Source organism: Peromyscus leucopus, chromosome 17 (assembly GCF_004664715.2).
Source record: "Peromyscus leucopus breed LL Stock chromosome 17, UCI_PerLeu_2.1, whole genome shotgun sequence".
In the NCBI taxonomy this organism is placed as follows: Eukaryota; Metazoa; Chordata; class Mammalia; order Rodentia; family Cricetidae; genus Peromyscus; species Peromyscus leucopus.
Genome location: NC_051077.1, coordinates 12,417,454 through 12,441,764, shown reverse-complemented (window position 1 = coordinate 12,441,764; position 24,311 = coordinate 12,417,454). Strand labels below are relative to the sequence as shown.

The window sequence follows — 24,311 nt, the reverse complement described above, 5'->3', positions numbered from 1 at the left end:
AGCCAAAGAAATCCTTTCCTCTCCAACTTACTTTTGGTCATAGTGTTTCATCACAACAGTAGTAGCCCTGACTAAGATACTGAAACCACACACACACACACACACACACACACACACACACACACACACACACACCTGCCAGAAACAGGGGGAGAAGCTCAGTGATGTTGCTCAGAGGTAGGATTTTTCATTTTTGATGGAATGTCAGAAGTAGTATGTAACATAGTTGTAGAGCACTTGTTTAGCATCAATTGATAAGGCTGGCAATCCTCAAAACTACATAAACTGATGTGGTGGTGTGTGCCGTATTCCCAGTACTTGAGAGATAGAGATGGGGTGTTGGAAGTTCAGAATTCTCCCTGGCTATATAGGGAGTCCAAAGCCAGCCTGGGCTACATGAAACCCTTTCTCCAAACCAACCAACCAACCAACCAACCACAGCCTTGGAAACAGACCAAATTAATGGGGTTACATGGAACCAAAGAGCTTCTGCATGGGAAACACTCAGCAGAATTAAAAGGCAACCATATAGAATTTGATCAAGTTTTATAAATTTGCATTTGATAATATATAATGAACACACCACACCACACCACACACACACACACACACACACACACACACACACACACACCTCCTTAGCAAATAAGCAAGCCAGAAAAAATGCTTTGTTTCAAATATTGGTTATGTGGCCTTGTTTCCTTGGTAACGTGGTAATGTGTCTGATGAAAGAGTCTCACCTGCCTCAGGTTGGGCCAGTGCAGGAGCGTCTAGACCAGAGCCAAGCCTGTGAGTTTGGAGATGGGGCAGGAGTGCATGTGGTCCCTGTCTGCCCCTCTGTGAGTTCTGTACCCCTATGTTCTGTGATGGATTTTACCTTCATCCATCCTCCTCTGGTGCAGGACACCTTGAGAGTTTCTGGGGCAGTCAGTCTGGTATGGGGAAGTGCCCCGGTCTGTGCTTCCCTTAGGAGGAAGTCCTTGTCTTCATTCTGAAGGTTAGGTTTTTGGGGGTACAGCATTATTGCTTGGGAATTCATTTTCTTTCACTACCCATTCTCTCTTGGCCTGCTTGTAATATGTCTGATGAGGAGGCTGGCATTAGTGTGATAGATTCCTTTATATGTTAAGTGACATTTTCTCCTGCCTTTTAAAGAACATTCTCTTTTTTTTTGTTTCATACTTTTGATAGTCTGACTTGACATTTATACCTCAGGAATGTACAGTTTAAGAATTCTTTGAACTTGTTGGATCTGGGTGCCTGTGTCTTCTGCCCGCTATTGGCAGGGGAGTCTAGCCTTAAGGAATTGTGACACAGTGTAAGCCTGAGGGACCTGAGTTTGAGCCCATGTGAAAAGCCAAGTGTGGTGGCGTTTGTAACCTCAGTGCTAGGAAGGCAGGGACGGTGTTGATTTCGGGTCAGCCTGCCTAGCCTAGTCAGTCAGCCCCAGGTCCCAGTGAGGCTGGAAAAAAAAAAAAAAAAAAAGATGGCCGGCTTCTGAGGGTTGACCTCTGGCCTCCACATGTGTACATACTCACATCACCCCCTTAATCTATCACTGCCCCAATCTCATGTATTAAGCAAGTTTGTGTTTGTGTGTTTTTTGTTTGGTGTGTGTATATGAGTATGTGTGTGTGAGTGTGTGAGTGTGTGTGTGCGTGTGAGCGCACCAGGCCTCACGCTTTTGACCTGTTGAACCAAGCCCTTCTTGGCTCACAGCTGATGTGATCGGAGAGGCGAGAGGATGTGTGTTTTCCTCTTAGCTTTTATTTATAAAGCCGTCGTGCGTCTCTGTTCCACTGCCGTGTGGTGCTTGGCCCCAGGCGCATCGGCAGAAGAGCTGCGGGTTCCCCCCACCCGCCTCATTTTCTTGCCTTCTTGTGGCGTGAAATACACTAAGCACCTCCCTTCAGCCTTCTTGCGGAAGTCATGGCATGCGTGAACTTTTGTGAGATCGGATAGTGGGCTCACTGACCTCAAGCTCCTTCTTTCTCCAAGCTGGGTAAAAATGGTGAGCTAAGAAATAATAAAGTCCTTCCCCTAAGACACTGTCACGCTCTCTACCAAAAAAAAAAAAAAAGTGGCACATTGTTTTCCATGCAGCGAGTTTTGTTGTTGCCACTGGAGAAAAAGTGTTTGATCCAAACACCAGCAGTGGCTTGGCTCGTCTCAACCAAAGGTGAGGAGAGCGGCAAGGCCATCGGAGACCTGGGTGCTTTGTGTGATTTGTAGAGCAGAGCATTGAGTCCAGTGTCGTTGAGAATCTTCCAAATTTCCACAATGAGGGACATATTTAACCACACTGAACCTCAACTTGCTTCAGAGTAGGGTTTTTCTGAATTAGGACCCTTACATTTTCAAGAATTCTCACAGGTCAGTTGTTCACTGGGATTAATTACAAATGTGTGTTTGTGTATTTAGTTATAACGAGTACCCAAATTATGTGGGAGCAACGTATCCTGGAAAGATGTGTATGGAGCAATACTCTGCAGGAATCACAATGGTATGTTCTTATCCGATCCGTAAAGAGGGTGCGAGATGTTGTCACTGAAGTGATGGAGGAGTGACCCTTGTTACAGTCTGTTGGCCAGGCCTAGATGAGAACCTAGGACTGTGCAGCTGAGGCAGGACGCTGGGTGGGTAGGGGGCAGTCACTGAAGAGACACGCTCCAAGAATGAGGCTGTTTGCAAATTGTATTTAACTTTTGGAAAGCCAGGATAGTCTTGAAGATTAAGAAGTGGGAGGGATGTATATAGTTTATATAAAAACTCATAATGCCTTTGCAATTAAGACAGAGATAAATATTAGCAATGGAAGATAATAGAGTTGAAAAATGGGAAAAGAACAGAGCTCGACACTGACCGGATGCTTGTATCAGTACCTTTCCTAAGAGGAACTCCAGGTTGTCACCCATCCAAGGAATCACGTCCATTACTGTGAAGGGTTTGATACAAATGAAAGGGCCCCGACTTGGAAGAGTCCTTCTATCATCATTCAACGGTGTCTTCTCTTTTGTCGCTTTAGTACCCCAAGAACATGACTCTGGAGGCCTTTTCCGTTGTCGTCACCCAGATGCTGGGCCTCAGTCTGGGAATATCATATGATGACCCAGCGAAATGCCACTGCCCAGAAACTGTCTGCATCATGACTCCAACAGCTGTGTAAGTTTTCTAAAAATGTTTGTTAGTTGGTGTTTACTTTGTGTTAAGTGTAGTGTTTCCTTACAGTCTAAATGAACTATAAGGAGATCAAGCTCATGACAAAATATGTACCTGCAACTTAAACAGAAGAGCAGTAGAATGTGAGGAATACTATTAACAATTCCAGACAAGGCAGACAAGTTCAATGTGCAATATACAGGTCAAAGAATGTTCCTTAGATATGTATTGTGTGAAATATATCTATTTTTTTCCAGTAAGGATCCTTTAAAATATGTTTGAAGACCATAACTCATGGTCTTTTTTTTTTTTTTAAAGGCAGAGCTTTTGTGTTTACTTTTAGATTAGTTTGATATGGGAAAAAAAAAACCAACAAACTACCAACCAATCAAGGACTGTCAGCTGGAGGCTCAAATCAAATGTGTGGTACTTGTGTTGCTTTGGAAAAATTAGGTTGAACCTTCTGGGATTTGCTTTGCTAGTATTTAAATGGATATTCTTTTACTTAAGAAAAAAGACCAATAAGGAAAAAACAAAAAAAAAGGACAAAGCTACCATTGAGTTCATTTTGTGCTGGCTACCTGCTTCTGGGAACAGGGCCTGCCATGGAGGTTGGTTGATATACCCAGTGAGACTCCATTGGAAGAATCCGGTTTTCCCCTTGCTAGGGGGTATCGGTTGCAGATACCGTCTTGGCTAGAGGTGGGACTGTGTGTCTGCTTCCCCCTCCCAGTGCTGGGGTCCCATCTAGCTTGAACCTGCACAGGCCTTGTTTGTGTTAGCACAGACTCTATGAGTTCATAGAGCGTGAGCACTGCTGTGTCAGGAACACATTGTTTCTTCAGAGTCACCCGCCACATCTGGCTCCCACAATCTTTCTGCCTCCCTTTTCACCTGGCTCCCTGAGCCCCAAGGGGAGGGGTGTGATGGAGACATCCCATTTAGGACGAGTGTTCCAGTCTCCCACTCTCCGCACATTATCCACATTGAGACATGACCTTCTCTATTAATGGCCCTCTTTATTTCCTATGATATATAATGTGATAATATATAAAATGTAAGTAATAGCCCTATTATTTCTAGGCTTTAATTCAGTTTATGGATGTCTTTGTTAGTTATATTGGTTTCTCAGGGAAAATGGATAGTTGTCTTTAATGGTTCATCTGCATCTTTCAATGGGTGAGTCAAGATCCTTTGCATTTAAGGTTCTTATTGACAGGTTTGTTGTTATTGATGATTTTCTTGGATGCTGTTCTAACTGTTTGGTATTAACCAAACCTCTTCTGGTATTATTTAGAGGTTTGTTGGGTGGACATGATTGATTCTTTTCTGTATCTCCTCTATTTACTTTTTCCTGTTACAAAATTGATCCATTAATTTGTTCTCATGGATGAAACTGTCTTTCTTCTTCCTCTGTGTATAGTAGAAAATTGGGTGTGACTTTTCTTTTTTGAGTAGTGTCTAAATCAAGTCCTTTATCTATTATAAAATCACGTCTTTTACTATTGATTTGTACTTATTTTTTTAAGTAACAAAATGTATTGTAGTGAATAAAATCACATGACCTCCCCCAGAATAATTATGAACACTTATTAGGAGCATTTGCTATCATCTATTAAACAATATCACGAAGCTAACGTATGATATGGGGTTTTGCTTTGAGATGCATACAGCTAACGACAGTATATGAATTCATTTTTAGGCAATCTACAGGTATGAAGGTGTTTAGCAATTGCAGTTTGAGTGACTTTGAACATTTTATATCTAATGTGGGTGCCAAATGCCTTCAGAATAAGCCACAAATGCAAACTAGTCCAAGACCCGTCTGTGGAAATGGAAGAGTGGAGGGAAATGAAATCTGTGATTGTGGCACCGAGCAAGTGAGTATGTAATCTAGAGAAACGGATAACAAACTCATTGTCTTAGCCTTTCTTTGTCGGGAATGTTATATGTCTAAAATGAGTACCGTGTGGAGCACTGCTATAATGAATTCCATAACTAGATGTTTGAATTTAATCTGTCATCAATCCAACCCATCATTTTTAGGACATAGCTTTCCCATGGAATTAGCAGTATGATGAAGGAACCAGTCACACACTGTGGACTGAACTTCAGATAATTTTGATCATTTGTGTGTCAGGAAAGTCCTGAAAGCACAGTGAATGCACACAGTCCAGAATACAGTGCTTCTGGGTAATGCAGTATCTGCAGTGATAATGCAAATCCCTTTAAATACAATATATACATGGGCATGAATTACTGGTTTGCATATCCCATTAAAAAAGGGGGGGGAGGAGATTGTTACTATCTTGTAGAACAAGTCCTCCTTCTTTGTTGTTAAATTACTCTTAAAAGTTTTCTTTTTAAAATCAATTTTACCGGTGGAGGGGGGCGGGGGGGGGCGGGGCGGGGGTGCTCTCCACAAAATAAAAGAGACCGATTACACAGACAGGATGATGAGCTTGGCAAATGGAAGTGACTATGGCTACAATCACATACAGACCCTGATCGTCATTCCTGAGACTTCTCACGCCGCTCTTGGGTTTTTCCCTCTTGTGAGACAGGCCCTGTCAGATCACCTCAGCTGAGCTGGTTGGTGTAATCTAATCTGCTTCTCCCCCCCCCCCCCCCCCCCCCCCGTCTCTCTCTCCCTGTGCAGGATTTCTGATATTTTCTCCCATTGTGTCACGCCATGTAGTTTTCATCTTTAATTTGACTACTTCCTCTCTCCTACAAAAACACTCACGTTTATCCTTGGCTTCTCTGATTTGCACATCACTCTCCACAGCTCTCTTCATTAGTGCCACAGCATTTTGGTGTTATTTAGTACTCAGGTCGGGTGGTGCCTTTCTGCTTCATTCTTTTTATTTAGAATTTCTTTGGTTTTTATGGTTTACTGTGGCACTATTGATAATTTAGATTTTTTTTCTACTTCTCTGGAGAATGTCATTGTTAATTTGGTAGGAATGGCAAGCTTTCCCATAGTTTGGTTAGAGTGAGCATATTTACCTAATTCTTCTACTTATGAAAGTAGGATGCCTTTCCATTTTTTTTTTTTTTGGTGCCTTAATCACTTTCTTGAGTAAATTTATTCCTGTGTGTTTGTTTGTAAGATTGTGAATGGGATTGCTGTTGTGAGTTCTTCTGCAGGTGTCTTGTTATTTGCATATAAAAAAGCCAATGAATGAAGTTATATCATTTATAGAAAATGGATGTGACTGGAGATTTTCATATGAGGTGAATTAAGCTAGTCTTAGAAAGACAAATACAACACATGTTCTCTCATATGTAGTTCCTATAGTCTATGTAAGTACATACCATGTCTGTAAATATGACATGGAAGGCAAAGGGAGACCAATGGGAGAAGGAAAGGCCAAGGAAGGGGAAGGGAGTGGATGTGGAAGGGAATATGCTCACTGTACAATATGTAGGTCTGTGAAAGTGCCCTGTGAAACATAGTAATTCATACAATGAATAATCAACCACAAAATTGAAACATGCTAAAAAGCACTGATTTTATATTTGCATATTTATTTATCGGTTTCTTTTTTTTTTGGGGTAGAGTTCTTTTTGCTTCTTTTCCTAAATGTCCAACCATGTTTTTGTTTTACAAAAATGTGCATTTTGACTTCTTCCTTTTCTGTTTGGAATCTCTCTCTCTCTCTCTCTCTCTCTCTCTCTCTCTCTCTCTCTCCTTATTTTTTTTTTTTTGTTTGTTTTTTTTTTTTTTTGAGACAGGGTTTCTCTGTGTAGTTTTGGTGCCTGTCCTGGAATTCACTCTGTAGACAAGGCTGGCCTCAAACTCACAGAGATCTGCCTGGCTTTGCCTCCTGAGTGCTGGGATTGAAGGTGTGCGCCATCACCACCCAGCTGGAAGCTCTTAATGTGTCTCTTATTTTACTATTCTGACTAAGACTTCAAATATATTTGAATAAAAGTGGTGGGGTGGGCAGACTTCTGGTTGTTCTAGAGGCATGCCTCAGGGTTTTCCTACTCAGTGTGGTCGAGGCTCTGGCTTTTTCTTTTTGAGGTACATGTTTTTCCTATATTGAATTTTTGGTTAATTCTTTTTCATTATGGACTGTTGTTGAATTTGGGGGGTATTTTGATTGGTATTCCCATTGAATATGTAGCTGCTTTTGGAAGATGGTCATGTCCACAATATTACAATATTCATACAGCTACATGAACATGGGAGATCTTTTTGTTTCCTGTCTTCCTAAATATCTTTCTTCAGAGATTTGAAAGTTTTCATTGTCGATGATCTCATTGCTTGGGCAGGTTTCTCCCAAGATCTTTTATGTCTTTGAGGCTATTATACATGGAATTGTGCCCATGAGCTCTTTCTGAGGAGGTTTGGTGGTGGTGGATGGAAAAGCTACTGAGTTCTGTAAGTTAATATCGTATCCTTCCATCTCGTTGAAATTGTTGATCGATTCTAGAAGTTTTCTGGTAGAATTTTCTGATCTCCTATGTCTAATATCGTATCATTTGCCAACAGGGATAATTTGATGTCTTCTTTTTCTGTCTGCATCCCATGAGTTCATGTTATTGACTTACTGTATTGGGTAGCACTTCAAGGACTACACTGAAAGGGAGCGGGATACTCCTTATGTTTTTATTTTTTTGAATAATTTAAGGAGTATTGGTTGTAGATCTTTGAAAGTCTGATTGGGTTTCTACTGTGGCTCCATCTGGGCCTCGGCCTTTTTTTTTTTTTTTTTTTTTTTTTTTTTTTTTTTTAACTTGGCTGGCCGTTTTAATTTCCTCATTTGCTATGGGCCTGTTTAGGTTGTTGATCTTTTAGGGGTAACTTTGGTGATTTGAATGAATGTATAAATGAATTCTCTTCTTTTAGATTTTCCAACTTGACAGAATACAGGTTTTTCAAGTATTTCCTTATAATACCCCGAATTTCTTCGTAGTGTTTCCCTATTCATTTATGATAATGCCGATTTGGATCCTCTTTTCCTTTCTTTTGGCTAGGTCGGCCAAGCATCTGTCAGTCTTCTTTATCATCTCAAAGAGCCAGCTTCCAGATCCATCGATTCCGCGTATCGTTTTTGTCTATGCTTCATTCGTTTCTGCTGCGGCTTTATTATTTCTATCATCTACTGGTTTGTGTTTGTTGTTTGTTTTTTTTTTTACTCCTCAGACTCTGAATTGCACCATGAAGCTATTTCTCTCCCCCACCCCGCACCTCTCCTCCCACCCCCACGTCTTCTTAGGTCATTCCCACCTCCCCCCGCCCCCCGCCACTCAATTTCATGTTCTCTCACAAAGCTAAAAGGGAAAAAACCAAGTCATACAAACCAAGAAGACAAAAAGTACGAAAACAAACTGAAAAGCACACACACACACACACACACACACACACACACACACACACACACACACACCCCAAACAAACAAACCCCAACAAACAAACCACCGAGTCCATATCATGTTGGAGTGTGGTTGATACATTTAGTGATATTCCATAAGAGAAAACTGGTTTTATCAACTTACCAATTACATATTATATTAACTATAGATATCTTCTTAGTTAGGGTTGCGGCTTCGTGTCCGCTTCTCCTTTTCAGTGCTGGGATTTTGTCCCATTTGAACCTGTGCAGGTCCTGTGCATGCTGTCACAGTCTCTCTGAGTCCATGTGTGTATCCACCTTGTTGTGTCTGTTTTCATGGAGTTATCCACCACCTCAGGCTCTTACAATCTTTCTGACTCCCCTTCTGTATACATCCCGGAATCTTGAGAAGAGGATAAAGAGACATCTGTTTTAGGGATGAATGCTCCGAAGTCTCTTATTGTCTGTATATTGTCCGGCTGCAGGTCTCTGTTTAATTGCCATCCACTGCAAAAAGAAACTCTTCTGATGCATGCTGAGTGAGGCACTGATCTATGGGTATAGAAATGCCGTTAGAAGTCATCTTATTGCTATGTACCTTAAGCAGAATTATCACAGCAGATAGTCCCCTGCGGCCCACGACCTATTTAGTCTCTGGCATCTGGTATGGGTCCCATCCCATAGCGTGGACCGTAATCCCACCAAAATGTGGATGGTTACTCTCTTAATATTTGTGCCATTACTGCGCCAGTATACCGGGCTGGCATGTGGCTGTTGTAGGTCACAGGGTTTGTAGCTGATGATAGCTTTCAGAACACCTTCCAGCATTAGGAATGATTGTCGTAGGGATGAAACTTCTAGTTGAGCCCAAGCTCAGTTTCTCCATCTCCAATGACGTAAGTGTTGTCTTCAGCAAGAGGGCCTTACCACTAGGTGGTGGACAGCAGCCAACAGCCTGGGCAACAACCTGGGATGTTTGGGGGATTCCATGGGACCACTTTGGCCAATGACTCAGTAAGATGTAACTCATTCCTACTAAGGGTGAGTTTACTTAGTGACATAAGATGTCTGGTTGGTGGGGCACTGGCTTTCCTATTACATGGTGACTCCATTTAAATTCCTTTCACATATGTATCTATTTAGGACACTTCTACAGTAGTAGGTTTCCATATGGTTTTTTCAGAAGGCCTTTCCTGTTATTTGTCTTTCCTCATATTCCATCCTTTACCCTTAGCTCTAAAGCATGTCTAGTTGGGGCTTTGTCTCCTCCACTATTTGATGATTCTGCTTAGATTTATTTCAGATATGTATGTGTTTTAAGAAACCTCTATTGTAGTAGGTTTCCATATGACCCCTCAAATGGTCCTTAGTGTTAGCTGTCCTTCCCCATGTTTCCTTACTTACTTCAATGTTGCATCCCCCTCCCCATTTAATCCTTGTCTTAGTTAGTGTTATTGCTGCACGGAGACACCACAACCACCCAACTCTTTTTTTTTTTTTTTTTTTTTGGGGGGGTGCCTGTCCTGGATCTCATTCTGTAGACCAGGCTGGCCTTGAACTCACAGAGATCTGCCTGGCTCTGCCTCTCGAGTGCTGGGATTAAAGATGCATGCTACCAGCCATTGCAACTTTTATAAAAGAATGATTAATTGGGGCTGGCTTACAGTTTCAGAGGTTTAGTCCATAGTCCTCATGGCAGGAAACATAGCGGCGCGTGCAGGCAGACATGGTGCTGGAGAAGGAGCTGAGAGTCCTATATCTTGATCCACAGGTAGTAGTAAGTAAACTTACTTGAGCTTTGGAGACCTCAAAGCCCATCCCCTAGTGACATACCTCCTCCAATAAGGCCATACCTCCTAATATTGCCACTCCCTATGAGCCTATGGGGGCCATTTTCTTTCAAACCACCACAATCCTCCTATTCCAATCTCCCCATTTCTCTCTAACTATATATTCCATTTCCCTTTCCTTGGGAGATCATTCCCTCCCTGTGTTGTTCCTTTCTCTATACCTAACCTCTGTGGTTATTCAGATACTAGCATGCTTATTGAATGCTTAAAAGATAATATCTGCATACGAGAGTAAACATATATTTGTCATTTTGAGTCTGTGTTACTTCACTTAGGATGATTTTTTTTTTAGTTCCATCCACTTACCTGAAAATTTCATGATTTTGATTTTTTAATAGTAGCATTTCACTGTGTAAACACACCACATTTCCTGATATATTCATCTATGGATGGACATATAGGCTGTTTATATTTTCTAACTATTAGGAATAGAGCAGCAATGAACATCACTGAGCAAATGCCTCTGTAGTATGCCCAAGAGTAACGTAGCTGGATCTTTAGATAAATATACTCCTAGCTTCCTGAAAAACTGCCACACTGATTTCCATAGTGGCTATACAAATTTGCACTCCCACCAGCAATGGATGAGTGTGCCCCTTACCCCACATCCTTGCCAGCATGAGCTGTCATCTGTTTTGATTTATGCTGTTCTGACTGGTGTAAGATGAAATCTCAAAGTATCTTTGATCTGCATTTCCCTGATGGCTAAGGGTGTCAAACATTTCTTTTAAGTGCTTCTCAGCCTTTTGTGTTTCATCTTTTGAAAGCTCTGTTTAGAACTATATGCTATTCTTCAATTGGGTTATGTTTTTTTTAATGTTTAGTTTTTGGAGTTCTTTTTAAATTTTAGATATCAGCCCTCTATTGAATGTGCAGTTATTAAATCCCCCCCCCCCCATTCTGTACCTGCCACTTTGTCCAAAGGATGGTGTCTTTTGGCATACAGAAGCTTTTCAGTTTCATGAAGTCCTATTTATTAATTCTTGTCCTTAGCATCTGTTCTGTGTCCTATTCGAAAGTCTTTTTGGTGCCAACGAGTTCAAGACTATTCTCTGCTTTCTCTTCTGTCAGATTCAGTGTATCTGGCCTTGTGTTGAGGTCTTTGGTCCATTTGGAGTTGAGTTTTGTGCAGGGTGATAAATGTGGCTCTATTTGCATTCTTATGCATGCAGCCAAGTAGTTTAACCATGGTGTTGGTGATGCCTTTTTTTTTTTTTCCCCAGTTTTATCCATGGTCTCTCCAGGTCTTTCATCAGGAAGGGATTTTTGATTTTGTCAAAGGCCTTTTTGCATCTAATGAGATGATCATGTGATTTTTGTCTTTCAGTCTGTCTGTGAGGTGGATTAAGTTTATTGATTTATGTATGTTGAACAATTCCTGCATCTCTGGGATGAAGCCAACTTGATCATGGTAAATAATATTTTTGATGTGTTCTTGAATTCTGCTTACAAGTATTTTGTTGGGAAATTTTGTGTCTATTTTAATGTGTGGTATTGGTATATATCTTTCTTCTCTTTTGAGTCTTTGTATGGTTTAGATATGAGGGTAATAGTAGCTTATAAAAAATCCTTCAGTTTCTATTTTGCAGAATACTTTGAGGAGTGTTGGCATTAGATCTTCCTTGAAGGTCTGGTAGAATTCTGTGCTAAATCTATCTGGTCCTGTGCTTTTTTTGGTTGGGAGATTTTTAATTACTGATTCTATTTTACTAGGGGGTTGGTGTTTGCTTACATTGCTCATTTCATCTTGATTTAACCTTGGGAGGTTATATATATCAAAGAATGCATCCATTTCTTTTAGGTTTTTCAGTTTGATGGAATATATATATTTAAAGTATGTCTTCCTTATGGTGCTCTGAATTTCCTTGGTGTCTGCTGTAATGTTTCCATTTTCATCCTTGTTTGATTTTATTAATTGGGATCATCTCTCTCCATGTTTTTGTTAATTTGGGTAAAGGTTTGTCAATTTTGTTGATTTTCACAAAGAACCAATGTTAGGTTTCCTTATTCTTTATATTGGTTTCTATTTCACCCTGAGTTTATTTCTTCCCATTCACTTTTTTGGCTCTTATTTATTCTTGTTTTTCTAGAACCTTCTATTGTGTTGTTTAGTTAATATGCATTCTCGCTGGTTATTTTTGGTGTAGGCTGTTATCACTATGAACTTGCCTCCTAGAACTGCCTTCACTATATCCCAAGGTGGAAGAGTTTGTGTTTTCATTTTTAGTTTTCTTCTTGATAGCTGACTTGGTGTAATTTCATTCAGTAGTGAGTTGTTCAGCTTCCATGAGTTTGCATATTTTCTGCTATTTCTCTTGTTCTTGATAGCCAGCTCTAACTCATGGCTGTCGGATAGGATACGGGGTGTTATTTTAATTGATCTATATCTGTTCTTACTTGCTTTTTGACCTAATATGTAGTCAGTTTTGGAAAACGTTCCATGGGCTGCTGAGAAGCAAGTATATTCTTTAGTGTTTACATGGATTATTCTATAGAAGCCTGCTAGGTCCATTTCATTCATGACATCATTTAATTCCAGCATTTCTCTCTTTTTGTTATTTCAATGACCTTCCTCTTGGTGAGAGAGGGATACTGAAGACTCTTATTTTCAATGTTTCAGGGTCAATATATGATCTTAGTTGTTAGTAGTGTTTCTTTTATGGAATTTGATGCCCTGCTGTTTGGTGCCTAAATGATCAGAATTGTAACATCCTTTTGGGTGGATCTTTCCTTTAATAAGCACGTGATGTCCTTCCCTGTCTCTTCTGATTAATTTTGGTTTGCAGGCTGTTCTGTCAGATATTAAAATAGCTATGACTGCTTGCTCCTTGGTTCCATTTACATGGAATATTTTTTTTTTTTTTTTGGCTTTTTGAGACAGGGTTTCTCTGTGTAGCTTTGGAGCCTTTCCTAGAACTCACTCTGTAGCCCAGGCTGGCCTCAAACTCACAGAGATCTGCCTGCCTCTGCCTCCCAAGTGCTGGGATTAAAGGCGTGCGCCGCCGCCGCTGCTGCCGCCGCCGCCACCACCACCACCACCTGACTTCATGGAATATTTTTTCCCATCCCCATGGCACTTATCTAAGTTAAGATGATTTCTTGTAGACTAGAGATTTTGTTTCTTTCTTTTTTTTTTTTTTTTTCAGACAGTTAGATTTTGTTTCTTAATACATTCACCTAGTCTATGTTTTTCAATTAGAAATTTGAAGTCATTAATACTTATAGTGATTATTGAAATGTGTTATAGATTGCAGTCATTTTTTCAGATTTGTGTGTAGATGTAACCAATCAAATAAGAAACACAGAGCCAATGTAAAAGAGAAAGCCGAGAGGTCAGAGCTCAGAGATAAAATCTTACCTCCTGCAGTGCTCCTAGCTTCCCGGAGAGAGAGCTACTTCCTGTTTGTCTGTGTTTAAATAGTCTTTCTGTTCTGCCTTCTCATTGGTTCTAAACCCAACCACATGACTGCCTCATCACTGCCTGTAAGTACCGCCCTCCAGGTCTTAAAGGCATATGTCTCCAATACTGGCTGTATCCCTGAACACACAGAAATCTACCTAGCTCTTCTAACCACCACGCTCTTGCTATGGCTCTAATAGCTCTGACCCCAGGGCAACTTTATTAACATAAAATTAAAATTACATTTCAGTACAAATAAAATATCACCATATTTGTGTTCTTAGTTGTGATTTGTATTTCATTAACTTATAGCTTTGTTTTCTTTCTAGAGTCTCTTGGGTATTTGTTTATTTCCCTCTTCATGTATGATGTTCAGTATTCTGTTCTTTGTTTGGCAACTTAAAACTTTTGTATCCTTAAAAGTCTTTTTTCCTCCTTTAACTATTACAGATAGTTTTTCTGGGTACAGTAGATCGTCAGTCATGGTCTTTGAGAACTTGGCCCCTTCTGGCTTTCAGTTTTCATTGAGAAATATTCTGATAGGTTTTCCTCTATATGTGACTTTTTTTTTCTCCTTTGCAGCTTTCAATATTTTTTCTTTGTTCTAGATATTTAGTGTTTTAATTTTGCTATGCTGTGGGGTGTTTTTTTTTCCTGGTCTTATCTAGTTGGGGTTCTGTGTGCTTCTTATATCTAGATGGGTATGTCCTTCCTTAGTGTGGGGAGTTTTTCTTCTGTGATCTTGTTAATGATCTCATCCTTGCTATTGGCTGTTCTTCTTTCTCACCCATGACTGTGATGTGAAGGTTTGCTTTTCTCATAGAGTCTGCACGCTACTGCATGTTCCTTCCCTATGTTTGTTTAATCTTTTCATACTCACAATTCTGTCTAGATCCTCTATGAGTCCCGCCTTCTCCTCCATTCATTTTACTTGTAAGACCATTTCCTGAATTTTCTAATTGGGACACTAAGTTTTTCAATTCCTCTTCATTTCTACATGCCTTCTCTTCAATATTTCTTTTTTTTTAATTTAAGAATTTTTTAATTCACTTTGCATACCAACCATAGATACCCCTCTCATCCCTCCTCCCTCTCCCCCTAGCTTTTCCTTTCAACGCACCTCTCCATCCCATCCTCCAAAAAGATAAGGGCTCCCATGGGGAGTTAGCAAAGCCTGGCACCTTCAGCTGAGGCAGGACCAAGCCCCTCCCCCCTGCATCAAGACTGAGCAAGGCATCCCACTATAGGTCATGGGCTCCAGGAAGCCAGCTCATGCACCAGGGATAGATCCTGATCCTACTGCCAGGGGCCCCTCAAACAGACCAAGCTACACAACTGTCTCCTGTATGCAGAGGGCCTAGTCTAGTCCCATGCAGGTTCCACAGCTGTCAGTCTAAAGTTCATGAGTTCCTATGGGCTTGGTTCAGTTGTCTTTGTAGATTTTCCCCATCATGATCTTGAATCCCCTTGCACATATAATCCTTCTTCCTTCTCTTCGACTGGACTCTCAGCGCTTGGCTTGGTGCTTGGCTGTGGATCTCTGCATCTGCTTCCATCAGTTACTGGATAAAGGCTCTATGATGACAGTTAGGGTATTTACCAATCTGATCACTGGGGTAGGCCAGTTCAGGCACACTCTCTACTATTGCTAGTAGTCTAAGCTGGGGTCATCCTTGTGGATTCTTTGGAATTTCTCTAGCACTAGGTTTCTCCCTAACCCCACAGTGTCTCGCCCTATCAAGATATCTCTTTCATTGCTCTCTCCCCCCCAGTTTGACCATCCTGTTCTCTCACGTTCTCATCTCTCCTCCCCTCCCCTCCATTGCCTTGCCTTGCCCCCAGTTTACTCATGGAAATTTCCTCTGTTTCCCCTTCCCAACATGATCCATGCATCCCTCTTAGGGCACTCCCTGGTAGGTAGCTTCTCTGGAGCTGTGGGTTGTAGTGTGGTTATCCTTTGCTTTACATCTAGTATCCACTTATGAGCGAGTACATACCATGTTTGTCTTTCTGAGTCTGGGTTACCTCACCCACGGTGATATTTTCTAGTTCCATCCATTTGCCTGCAAATTTCATGATGTCATTGTTTTTTTACTGCTAGGCAGTACTCCATTGTGTATATGTACCATATTTTCTTTATCCATTCTTTAGTTGAGGGGCATCTAGGTTGTTTCTACGTTCTGGCTATTATGAATAATGCCACTATGAACATAGTTGAGCAACTGTCCTTGTGGTATCCTTGGGGATATTCCCAAGAGTGGTATTATTGGGTCTTGAGGTAGATTGATTCCTAATTTTCTGAGAAGTTGCCATATTGATTTCCAAAGTGGCTGTACAAGTTTGCACTTCCACCAACATTGAAGGAGTGTTCCCATTGCTCCATATCCTCTCCATCATAAGCTGTCATCAGTGTTTTTGATCTTAGCTATTCTGACAGGTGTAAGATGGCATCTCAGAGTCATTTTGATTTGCATTTCCCTGATGACTAAGGATGTTCTTTTGAGGTTTGTGAAAAATTGTGTTGGGATTTTGATGGGGATTGCATTGAATCTGTAGATTGCTTTTGGTAAGATTGCCATTTTTATTATGTTGGTTCTACCTATCCATGAGCATGGGAGATCTTTCCATTTCTGATATCTTCTTCAATTTCTTTCTTCAAAGACTTAAAGTTCTTGTCTTACAGGTCTTTCACATGCTTTGTTAGAGTTACCCCATGGTATTTTATATTACTTTTGGCTATTGTAAAGGGTGATGTTTCTCTGATTTCTTTCTCAGCCCATTTATTATTTGTGTATAGGAGGACTACTGATTTTTTTGAGTTAATTTTATATCCTGCCACATTACTGAAGGTGTTTATCAGTTGTAGGAGTTCTCCAGTAAGATTTTTTTTTGGTCACTTATGTATTCTATCATATCATCTGCAAATAGCGAAAGTTTGACATCTTTCTTTCCAATTTGTATCCCCTTGATCTCCTTTTGTTGTTTTACTGCTCTAGCCAGGACTTTGAATACTATTTTGAATAGATATGGAGAGAGTGGACAGCCTTGTCTTGTTCCTGATTGTAGTGGCATTGCTTTGAGTTTCTCTCCATTTAATTTGATGTTGGCTGTTGGCTTGCTGTAAATTGCCTTTACTATATTTAGGTATGTTCCTTGTATTCCTGATCTCTCCAAGACCTTTATCTTGAAGGGGTGCTGGATTTTGTTGAAGGCTTTTTCAGCATCTAATGAAAGGATCATGTGTTTTTTTCTTTCAGTTTGTTTATATATAGACTACATTGACAGATTTTCATATGTTGAACCATCCTGCATCTCTGGGATGAAGCCTACTTGATCATGGTGGATGATTTTCTTTCATGTGTTCTTGGATTCAATTTTACTGTACTGAGTATTTTTGCATCAATGTTCGTGAAGGATATTGGTCTGTAATTTTCTTTCTTTGTTGCATCTTTGTGTGGTTTGGGTATCAGGGTAACTGTAGCCTCATAAAAAGAGTTTGGCAATGTTCTTTCTGTTTCTATTGTGTAGAACAATTTGAGGAGTATTGATATTAGCTCTTCTTTGAAGTTCTGGTAGAATTCTGCATTGAAATCATCTGGCCCTGGGCTTTTTTGTTGGGAGACTTTTAATGACTGTTTCTATTTCATTAGGGTTTATTGGTCTATTTAAATACTTTATCTTATCTTGATTTAACTTTGGTATGTGGTACCTATCCAGAAAATTGTCCATTTCTTTTAGATTTTCCAATTTTGTGGAGTGCAGGTTTTTGAAATATGACCTGATGATTCTCTGGATATCCTTGTTGTCTATTGTTCTGTCTCCCTTTCATTTCTGATTTTGTTAATTTGGATGTTCTCTCTTTGCCTTTTGGTTACTTTGTAAAAGGGTTTGTCTATCTTGTTGATTTTCCCAAAGAACCAACTCTTTCTTTCATTGATTCTTTGTATTGTTCTTTTTGTTTCTATTTTATTGATTTCAGCCCTCAATATGATTATTTCCTGGCATCTGTCCCTCCTGGGTGTATTTGCTTCTTTTTGTTCTAGAGCTTTCAGGTGTGCTGCTAAGTCAATAGTGTGAGATTTCTCCAACTTCTTTATGTAGGTATCTAGTGCTATGAATTTTCCTCTTAGCACTGCTTTCATAGTGTCCCATAAGTTTGGGTATGTTGTAATTCATTTTCATTGAATTCTGGGAAGTCTTTAATTTCTTTCTTTATTTCTTCCTTGACCCATTGGTGTCTCAGTTGAGCATTATTCAGTGTCCATGAGTTTGTAGGCTTTCTGTAAATTGAATTGTTGTTAAATTCTAACTTTAAGCCATGATGATCCAATAAAATACAGGAGGTTATTCCAGTTTATTTTGTATCTGTTGAGATTTGCTTTGTGACTGAGTATATGGTCAGTTTTAGAGAAGGTTCCATGAGGTGCTGAGAAGAAGGTATTCTTTTGTGTTTGGGTAAAATGTTCTATAGATGTCTGTTAAGTCCATTTGAGTCATAACACCTGTTAATTCCCTTATTTCCCTGTTTAGTTTCTGTCTGGCAGACCTGTCCATTGATGAGAGTGGGGTGTTGAAGTCTCCCACTATTAAGTGTGGGGTTTGATGTGTGATTTAAGCATTTAAGCTTTAGTAATATTTCTTTCTTTTTTTTTTTTTAACAAATGTGGGTGCCCTTGTATTTGGGGCATAAATGTTCAGAATTGAGACTTCATCTTGAGGGATTTTTCCTGTGATGAATATGTAATATCCTTCTTGATCTCTTTTGAGTAATTTTAGTTTTGAAGTCTATTTTGTTAGATATGAGGATAGCTATACCAGCTTGCTTCTTAGGTCCATTTGACTGGAAAATCTTTTCCCAACCCTTTACTCTGAGGTAGTGTCTGTCTTTGAAGTTGAGGTGTGTTTCTTGCATGCAGCAGAAGGATGGTTCCTGTTTTCATATCCATTCTGTTAGCTTGTGTCTTTTTATAGGTGAATTGAGTCCACTGATATTAAGTGATTATTAATAACCAGTGATTATTAATTCCTGTTATTTTTTGGTGGTTGTGTGTGTATGTTTCCCTTCTTTGGGATTTGTTGGTGTGGGATTACCTATTGCCTGTTTTCATGGCTTCATCTAACTTCCTTAGGTTGGATTTTTCCTTGTAGTGCTTTCTGTAGGGCTGAATTTGTGGATAGGTATTGTTTAAATTTGGTTTTGTCATGGAATATCTTGTTTACTCCATCTATGGTGATTAAAAGTTTAGCTGGGCATCTTAGTCTGGGCTGGTATCTGTGGTCTCTTTGTGTTTGTATAACATCTGTCCAGGACCTTCTGACTTTCAGAGTCTCCATTGAGAAGTTGGGTGTTATTCTGATGGTTCTACCTTTGTAAGTTACTTGGCTTTTTTCCTTTGCAGTTCTTAACATTCTTTCTCTATTCTCTGTGTTTAGTGGTTTGATTATTATATGTGAGGGAACTTTTTTTTTTTGGATCTAGTCTAGTTAGTGTTCTGTAAGTTTCTTGTATCTTCATAAGCATTTTCTTCTTTAGGATGGGAAAGTTACCTTCTGTAATTTTGTTGAATATATTTTCTTTGCCTTTAAATTGGTATTCTTTTCCTTCTTCTATCCCTATTATTCTTAGTTTTTTGTGATGTTCCAGATTTCCCAGCTGTTTTGTGCCATGATTTGTTGGCTTTAATGTTTTCTTTGACTGATGAATCTATTTCCTCTATCGTATCTTCAATGCCAGAGAATCTCTCTTCCATTTCTTGCATTCTGTTGGTTATGCTTGCATCTGTAGTTCCTGTTCGTTTACTCAGATTTTCCATTTCTAGCATTTCCTCAGTTTGTGTTTTCTTTATTGTCTTGATTTCAGTTTTCAAGTCTTGAACTGTTTCCTTTACCTGTTTGATTGCTTTTTCTTGGCTTTCTTTGAGGGATTTATTGATTTCTTCCAATTTTTTGTTTGTTTTTTCCCCTCAATTTCTTGAAGGGAATTTTTCATTTCCTCTTTAAAGGCCTCTATTATCTTCATAAAGTTATTTTTTAAGGTTATTTTCTTCTACTTCATCTGCATTGGGATGTACAGGTCTTGTTGTAGAACTGCTAGGTTCTGGTGGTGCCATATTGCTCTTTAGATTGTTGAATGTGTTCTTGCACTGGCATCTACTCATCTATCTCTTCCTCCAATTAGTGCAAGTGGTGTCTGTGTCTCAGGGAACACTTCTTGGTCCAATTAGGCCTGGCAGTCTTTGTCTCAGGGAGCTGCTGGGGTCTTGGGCGATGGGTAGATTTTGGGGATGGAGTGGGACTTATAGATTGCAGGATCCAATGGTGGGGGGTGCAAAGGCCTGCCCACAGGAGTCTTGCCTGCTGGCCTGCAACTGGGGCTGCAGTAGTGAGGTTGGGGGAGCATGGGTTGTGCTTTGAGGCCTAGGGCCTAGAGACTGGGATGACCAGCTGGGAGAACAGTCTCTCACTGCTTGGTCCAATTGGAGCTGGCAGAGTCTGTGTCTCAGGGAGGAGCTGTGGTCTCAGGGGGATGAATGGGTCTAGGGGATGGAGTGGGGCTTGTAGATTACAATGGGGAGTGGTGGTAGGCTGGCCTGCCTGCAGAAGTCTTGCCTGCTGACCTGAAACTGGGGCTGCAATGGGTGGGGGTAGACTTTTCTGTCTCCTTATTGAATTCAACGTTCAAATTCTGAGTTACCTTAATTTCATTCAGCTATGTATTTGTATTTTCTTGGGCATCACTCAGGGTTTCTTGTTATCCCCTTGGAGTTCAGTGAAGTGATTGTTCATGTCTACTTTAAAATTTTAAATTATTTGATAAGGTATATGATTCTCTTAATTTCTGTGTCCCGTGGTTCATCTAGGTTGTTCTTATCGATACCACTTTTAAGGACTACTGGGTATGTTGGGAGCTGTTTTGGCTATTCATGTCGTTTTTGTTTTTGTGGTTTGACCTGGGCATGTCAACTTCTTTCTATGGTTGTCTTTCTGATGTGATAATCAGGCTTTCCTTAGAGTAGTCCAATACAGGAACTACATGATCTGAGCTAGATCAGGTAAAGCTGGTGGATAAGTCAACTGGACCAGGCAAAATCTACTCTGAAACCATAGGTCTGGAAGTGGGCCCGTGAGTGCTAAGATGACCATGGAAAGAGGGAAGGATGGGAGAAGGAAGAAGTGTGGCAACATTCAAAGGTAGCTGCTTTTGAACAAAGCAGGTAAAAAGGCCACCCGAGAAGACCCAGGCCTATGCAGCTGGAGATGGCCACATGCAAGGGGGAAACAGAGGCAGCGTAGGGGGAATGGGAAAGGGAAGAAGCCTGGCAAAGGGGATTACAAAGAAAGAGGGTTTGCATCCCATGGGTCTGGAACTAGCTTCAAGAGTTGCAGATGGCAGTGGGTTAGGGGGACTATCTTGTCTTTTTAAGTCATCGTGATCACCATGGTCTTTTCTGGAAAACACCTCCCATTCATTTCTTTGGTTTTCTTCTGTAGTGATTTGTGGTTCTTCTTTTCCCTGTTGTATCTAATTTCTGTAAAAAGTCATTTCCTGCATTTTTTCTATGGCTTCTAATTGGATTGGGAGGGAAAGCAGGTATCAGTTACTCTACTAAGACCCCATTAAGCCTTGTGTTTATGGATGCTAATATCTGTGCACGCTGCCATTGTTAATATCTCCTAGATCATGGCTCTCGATCAAGTCTTGGTCACTGTTGTGTATCTTCCTTTGCAGCAATGTGGTCCTGATAGCTGTTGTGAACCGACAACTTGTGTTCTGAAGCAAGGCAATGCTTGTGACAGCATGTCTCCCTCACAAACCTGCTGCCAAGACTGTAACGTAAGATTTAAGTCTAGTTACATTCTATAAGCACACGCTGAATTATACAGAGGATGCATTGACTTATGACTACAGTTTTAGATGAAAACAAAGTACCTTTCTTTTTTTTGTTTTTTTGAGACAGGGTTTCTCTGTGTAGCAAAGTACCTTTTAAGTAAAGAAAAAGATAATTGAGGATTCAATTTCTCACTTTGTGATGTTTTCTTCAGCGTTACAGTCTCTGTCTACTATCACTACTTTAATAACTTGGAGTGACCCCTGTTTTTTTTTTTTTTTTTTTTTTTTTTTTTTTTTTTTTGTTGTGTGTGTGTGTGTGTGTGTGTGGTACTTTCTCTGTTTGACCCATACTTTGCTTTAGCTCATTCTGTAACCCTGATTGTCCTTGCATTTACAATACTTCTGCCTCAGTCTCCCCAAACCCTGGGATTACAAGACTGTACTACTAGGGCCAGCTAACATTTTTCCAAATAGAATTATATGTTTTTGTTTTTTTTTTTTTAAACTGAAGTATGGACTTCTCATTCACAGACAATTTTATTCCCGAAGGATCCCATGGTGATGGTTAATCCATTTCACTTTCCAGGTCTTCCCACGTGTGTTACAGTGAGTTTCCCATGTGAGACTACCATGACTGAACTACCTGCCATTCATGCTATTTTCTTCAGTTGTTCTCAATTGACACAGCTATAGTTTCTTTCTAGAAACCCATAGTATGGCTATATTTATCTTCTGTGCCTTTTTTTTTTTTTAGTGTCAAATGAAAATAATCACTAAGAAGTATGAGATAGATGTTCCTTTAAGATTCCTGTATGGAACGTTATAATGTAGCAGAAAGGTTATACTTGGATTCCTTTCTCAAAAATTCCCATGCTTCAGTGCTTCTTCAACGACCAGTCACCTGCCCCCTACACTCAGTGATTTGTTTACATTTGTAGTAGAATTGATAAGTATTCCACAATTGTGAATTGTGGTATAAGCATTTATATTTTTTTGAAATTGACTTAACTAAACTATTTTCACTCTACAAGACTGATTTCCGAGGCTAACAGTGGTCCTTGCTCCCTTGAGTGAAAGCACAAAACTTCTGTATGTGTGTGCGCATTCGTGCTTGCGTGCGTGCGTGCGTGCGTGCGTGCGTGTGCGTATACGGGCCTGTGTGGGTGACATGGCCTGTGTGGGAGCCAGATGTTGACAGTAGGATGGCTTTCCTCTATTGTGTCTCCACCTTATTTCTTTGACCTGTGTCTCTTTCTCAGCTCAAAGCTTGCTATTTCAGCCAGACTGACTGGCGCATGAACCTTGGAATCTTCTTGTTTGACCCCCCCCCCCCACACACACTAAGAGTGCTGGTGCACACTGCCATGCCCAGCTTTTGTGTGAGTTCTGGGAATATGAACTCATTTTCATGCTTGACAGCAAGCACTCTCCTCGCTGACCACATATCACCTTTTTTTTTTTTTGTTATACCATTGCTTATATATCTGTGCCTTATCTCTCCTTTTCATACATTCCATTCATTTTGAAATGAATAGCATAGTGATGTATATATACTAAGAGACTGGAACACAACCAAAGAATCAAAAGAACACATACACGATCAATATTGTTTGAAATACTTGTGAACACAGTATTGTTATATATAAAATATTTTTTCCTGTTAGTTTGTAGAACAAAACCAAGAATGTAGGCCCCCAAAGCATCCAGATTGTGATATTGCTGAAGTCTGCAATGGGAGCTCAGGAGCTTGTCCACCTGATATAACTATACACAATGGGCACACTTGCAAGGCAGGTGGGTTTATCTGTTTTGATGGAGACTGTCCTGACATGGATAAACGCTGTGAGGCGATATATGGAGAAGGTAAATTTTTTGTTCCATCTAAGTCCCCTGTCTGTCTGTCTGTCTGTCTCTCTCTCTCTCTCTCTCTCTATCTATCATCTATCATCTATCTATCTATCTATCCATCCATATATATCTATCTTTTACAAATTATCCTTAACCTATTAATTATTCTTTAATTTGTTAATGAACCTTTAGGTTGTTTCAAAATCTTGACAGTTGTGAAGCATGTAATCATAAGCCTGGAAATGCATGTATCTCTTTGAGAAAATGCTTTTGTTTTCCTTGAGTACACAAAGGTGGAATTCTGAATCTTGAGATAATTCTGTATTGAGTTCTTAAAGAAGCTCCATACTGTTTTCAGTAGATTCTGTACCAGCTTATACTTCTGTCGCCAATGGCCGAGTTCTCCTATCCCTATCGCCAATGGCCAAGTGCTCCTGTCCCTATCGCCAATGGCCGAGTGCTCCTGTCCCTATCGCCAATGGCCAAGTGCTCCTATATCTATCACCAGTGGCCGAGTGCTCCTGTCCCTATCGCCAATGGCCGAGTTCTCCTATCCCTATCGCCAATGGCCGAGTGCTCCTTCCCTCTCGCCAATGGCCGAGTGCTCCTATCCCTATCGCCAGTGGCTGAGTGCTCCTGTCCCTATCACCAATGGCCGAGCACTCCTATTCCCCGCCATGCTTATGAATGTTTGTTAACTTTTGTCTTTTTCGACACTCACTCCAACATTCGTGAGGCAATAGTTCACTTTGATTATTCTTTCATATTTGCTTGATGATTAGTGATGTTGAACAATATTAAAAGTACTTATGACTTCCATTGGTTTGCTCTCTGGAAGCCAGTGGGACCTCTTGCCAGTTCAGCCACCAACAGCCCAT

At 40.2% G+C, this 24,311-nt stretch overlaps 1 protein-coding gene across 2 annotated transcripts in view; it reads left to right on the top strand.

Annotated features, from left to right (window-relative positions):
• LOC114705737 (disintegrin and metalloproteinase domain-containing protein 32-like) overlaps nt 1–24,311 on the top strand; it is an 81,533-nt gene that overhangs the window by 28,628 nt on the left and 28,594 nt on the right. For both annotated transcript variants that reach the window (XM_037211653.1, XM_028887791.2), the window contains exons 8-12: nt 2,422–2,503; nt 3,026–3,162; nt 4,862–5,039; nt 21,484–21,588; nt 23,250–23,448. In XM_037211653.1, the coding sequence (XP_037067548.1) occupies nt 2,422–2,503; nt 3,026–3,162; nt 4,862–5,039; nt 21,484–21,588; nt 23,250–23,448 (701 nt within the window). The remainder of the gene's footprint in view (nt 1–2,421; nt 2,504–3,025; nt 3,163–4,861; nt 5,040–21,483; nt 21,589–23,249; nt 23,449–24,311) is intronic.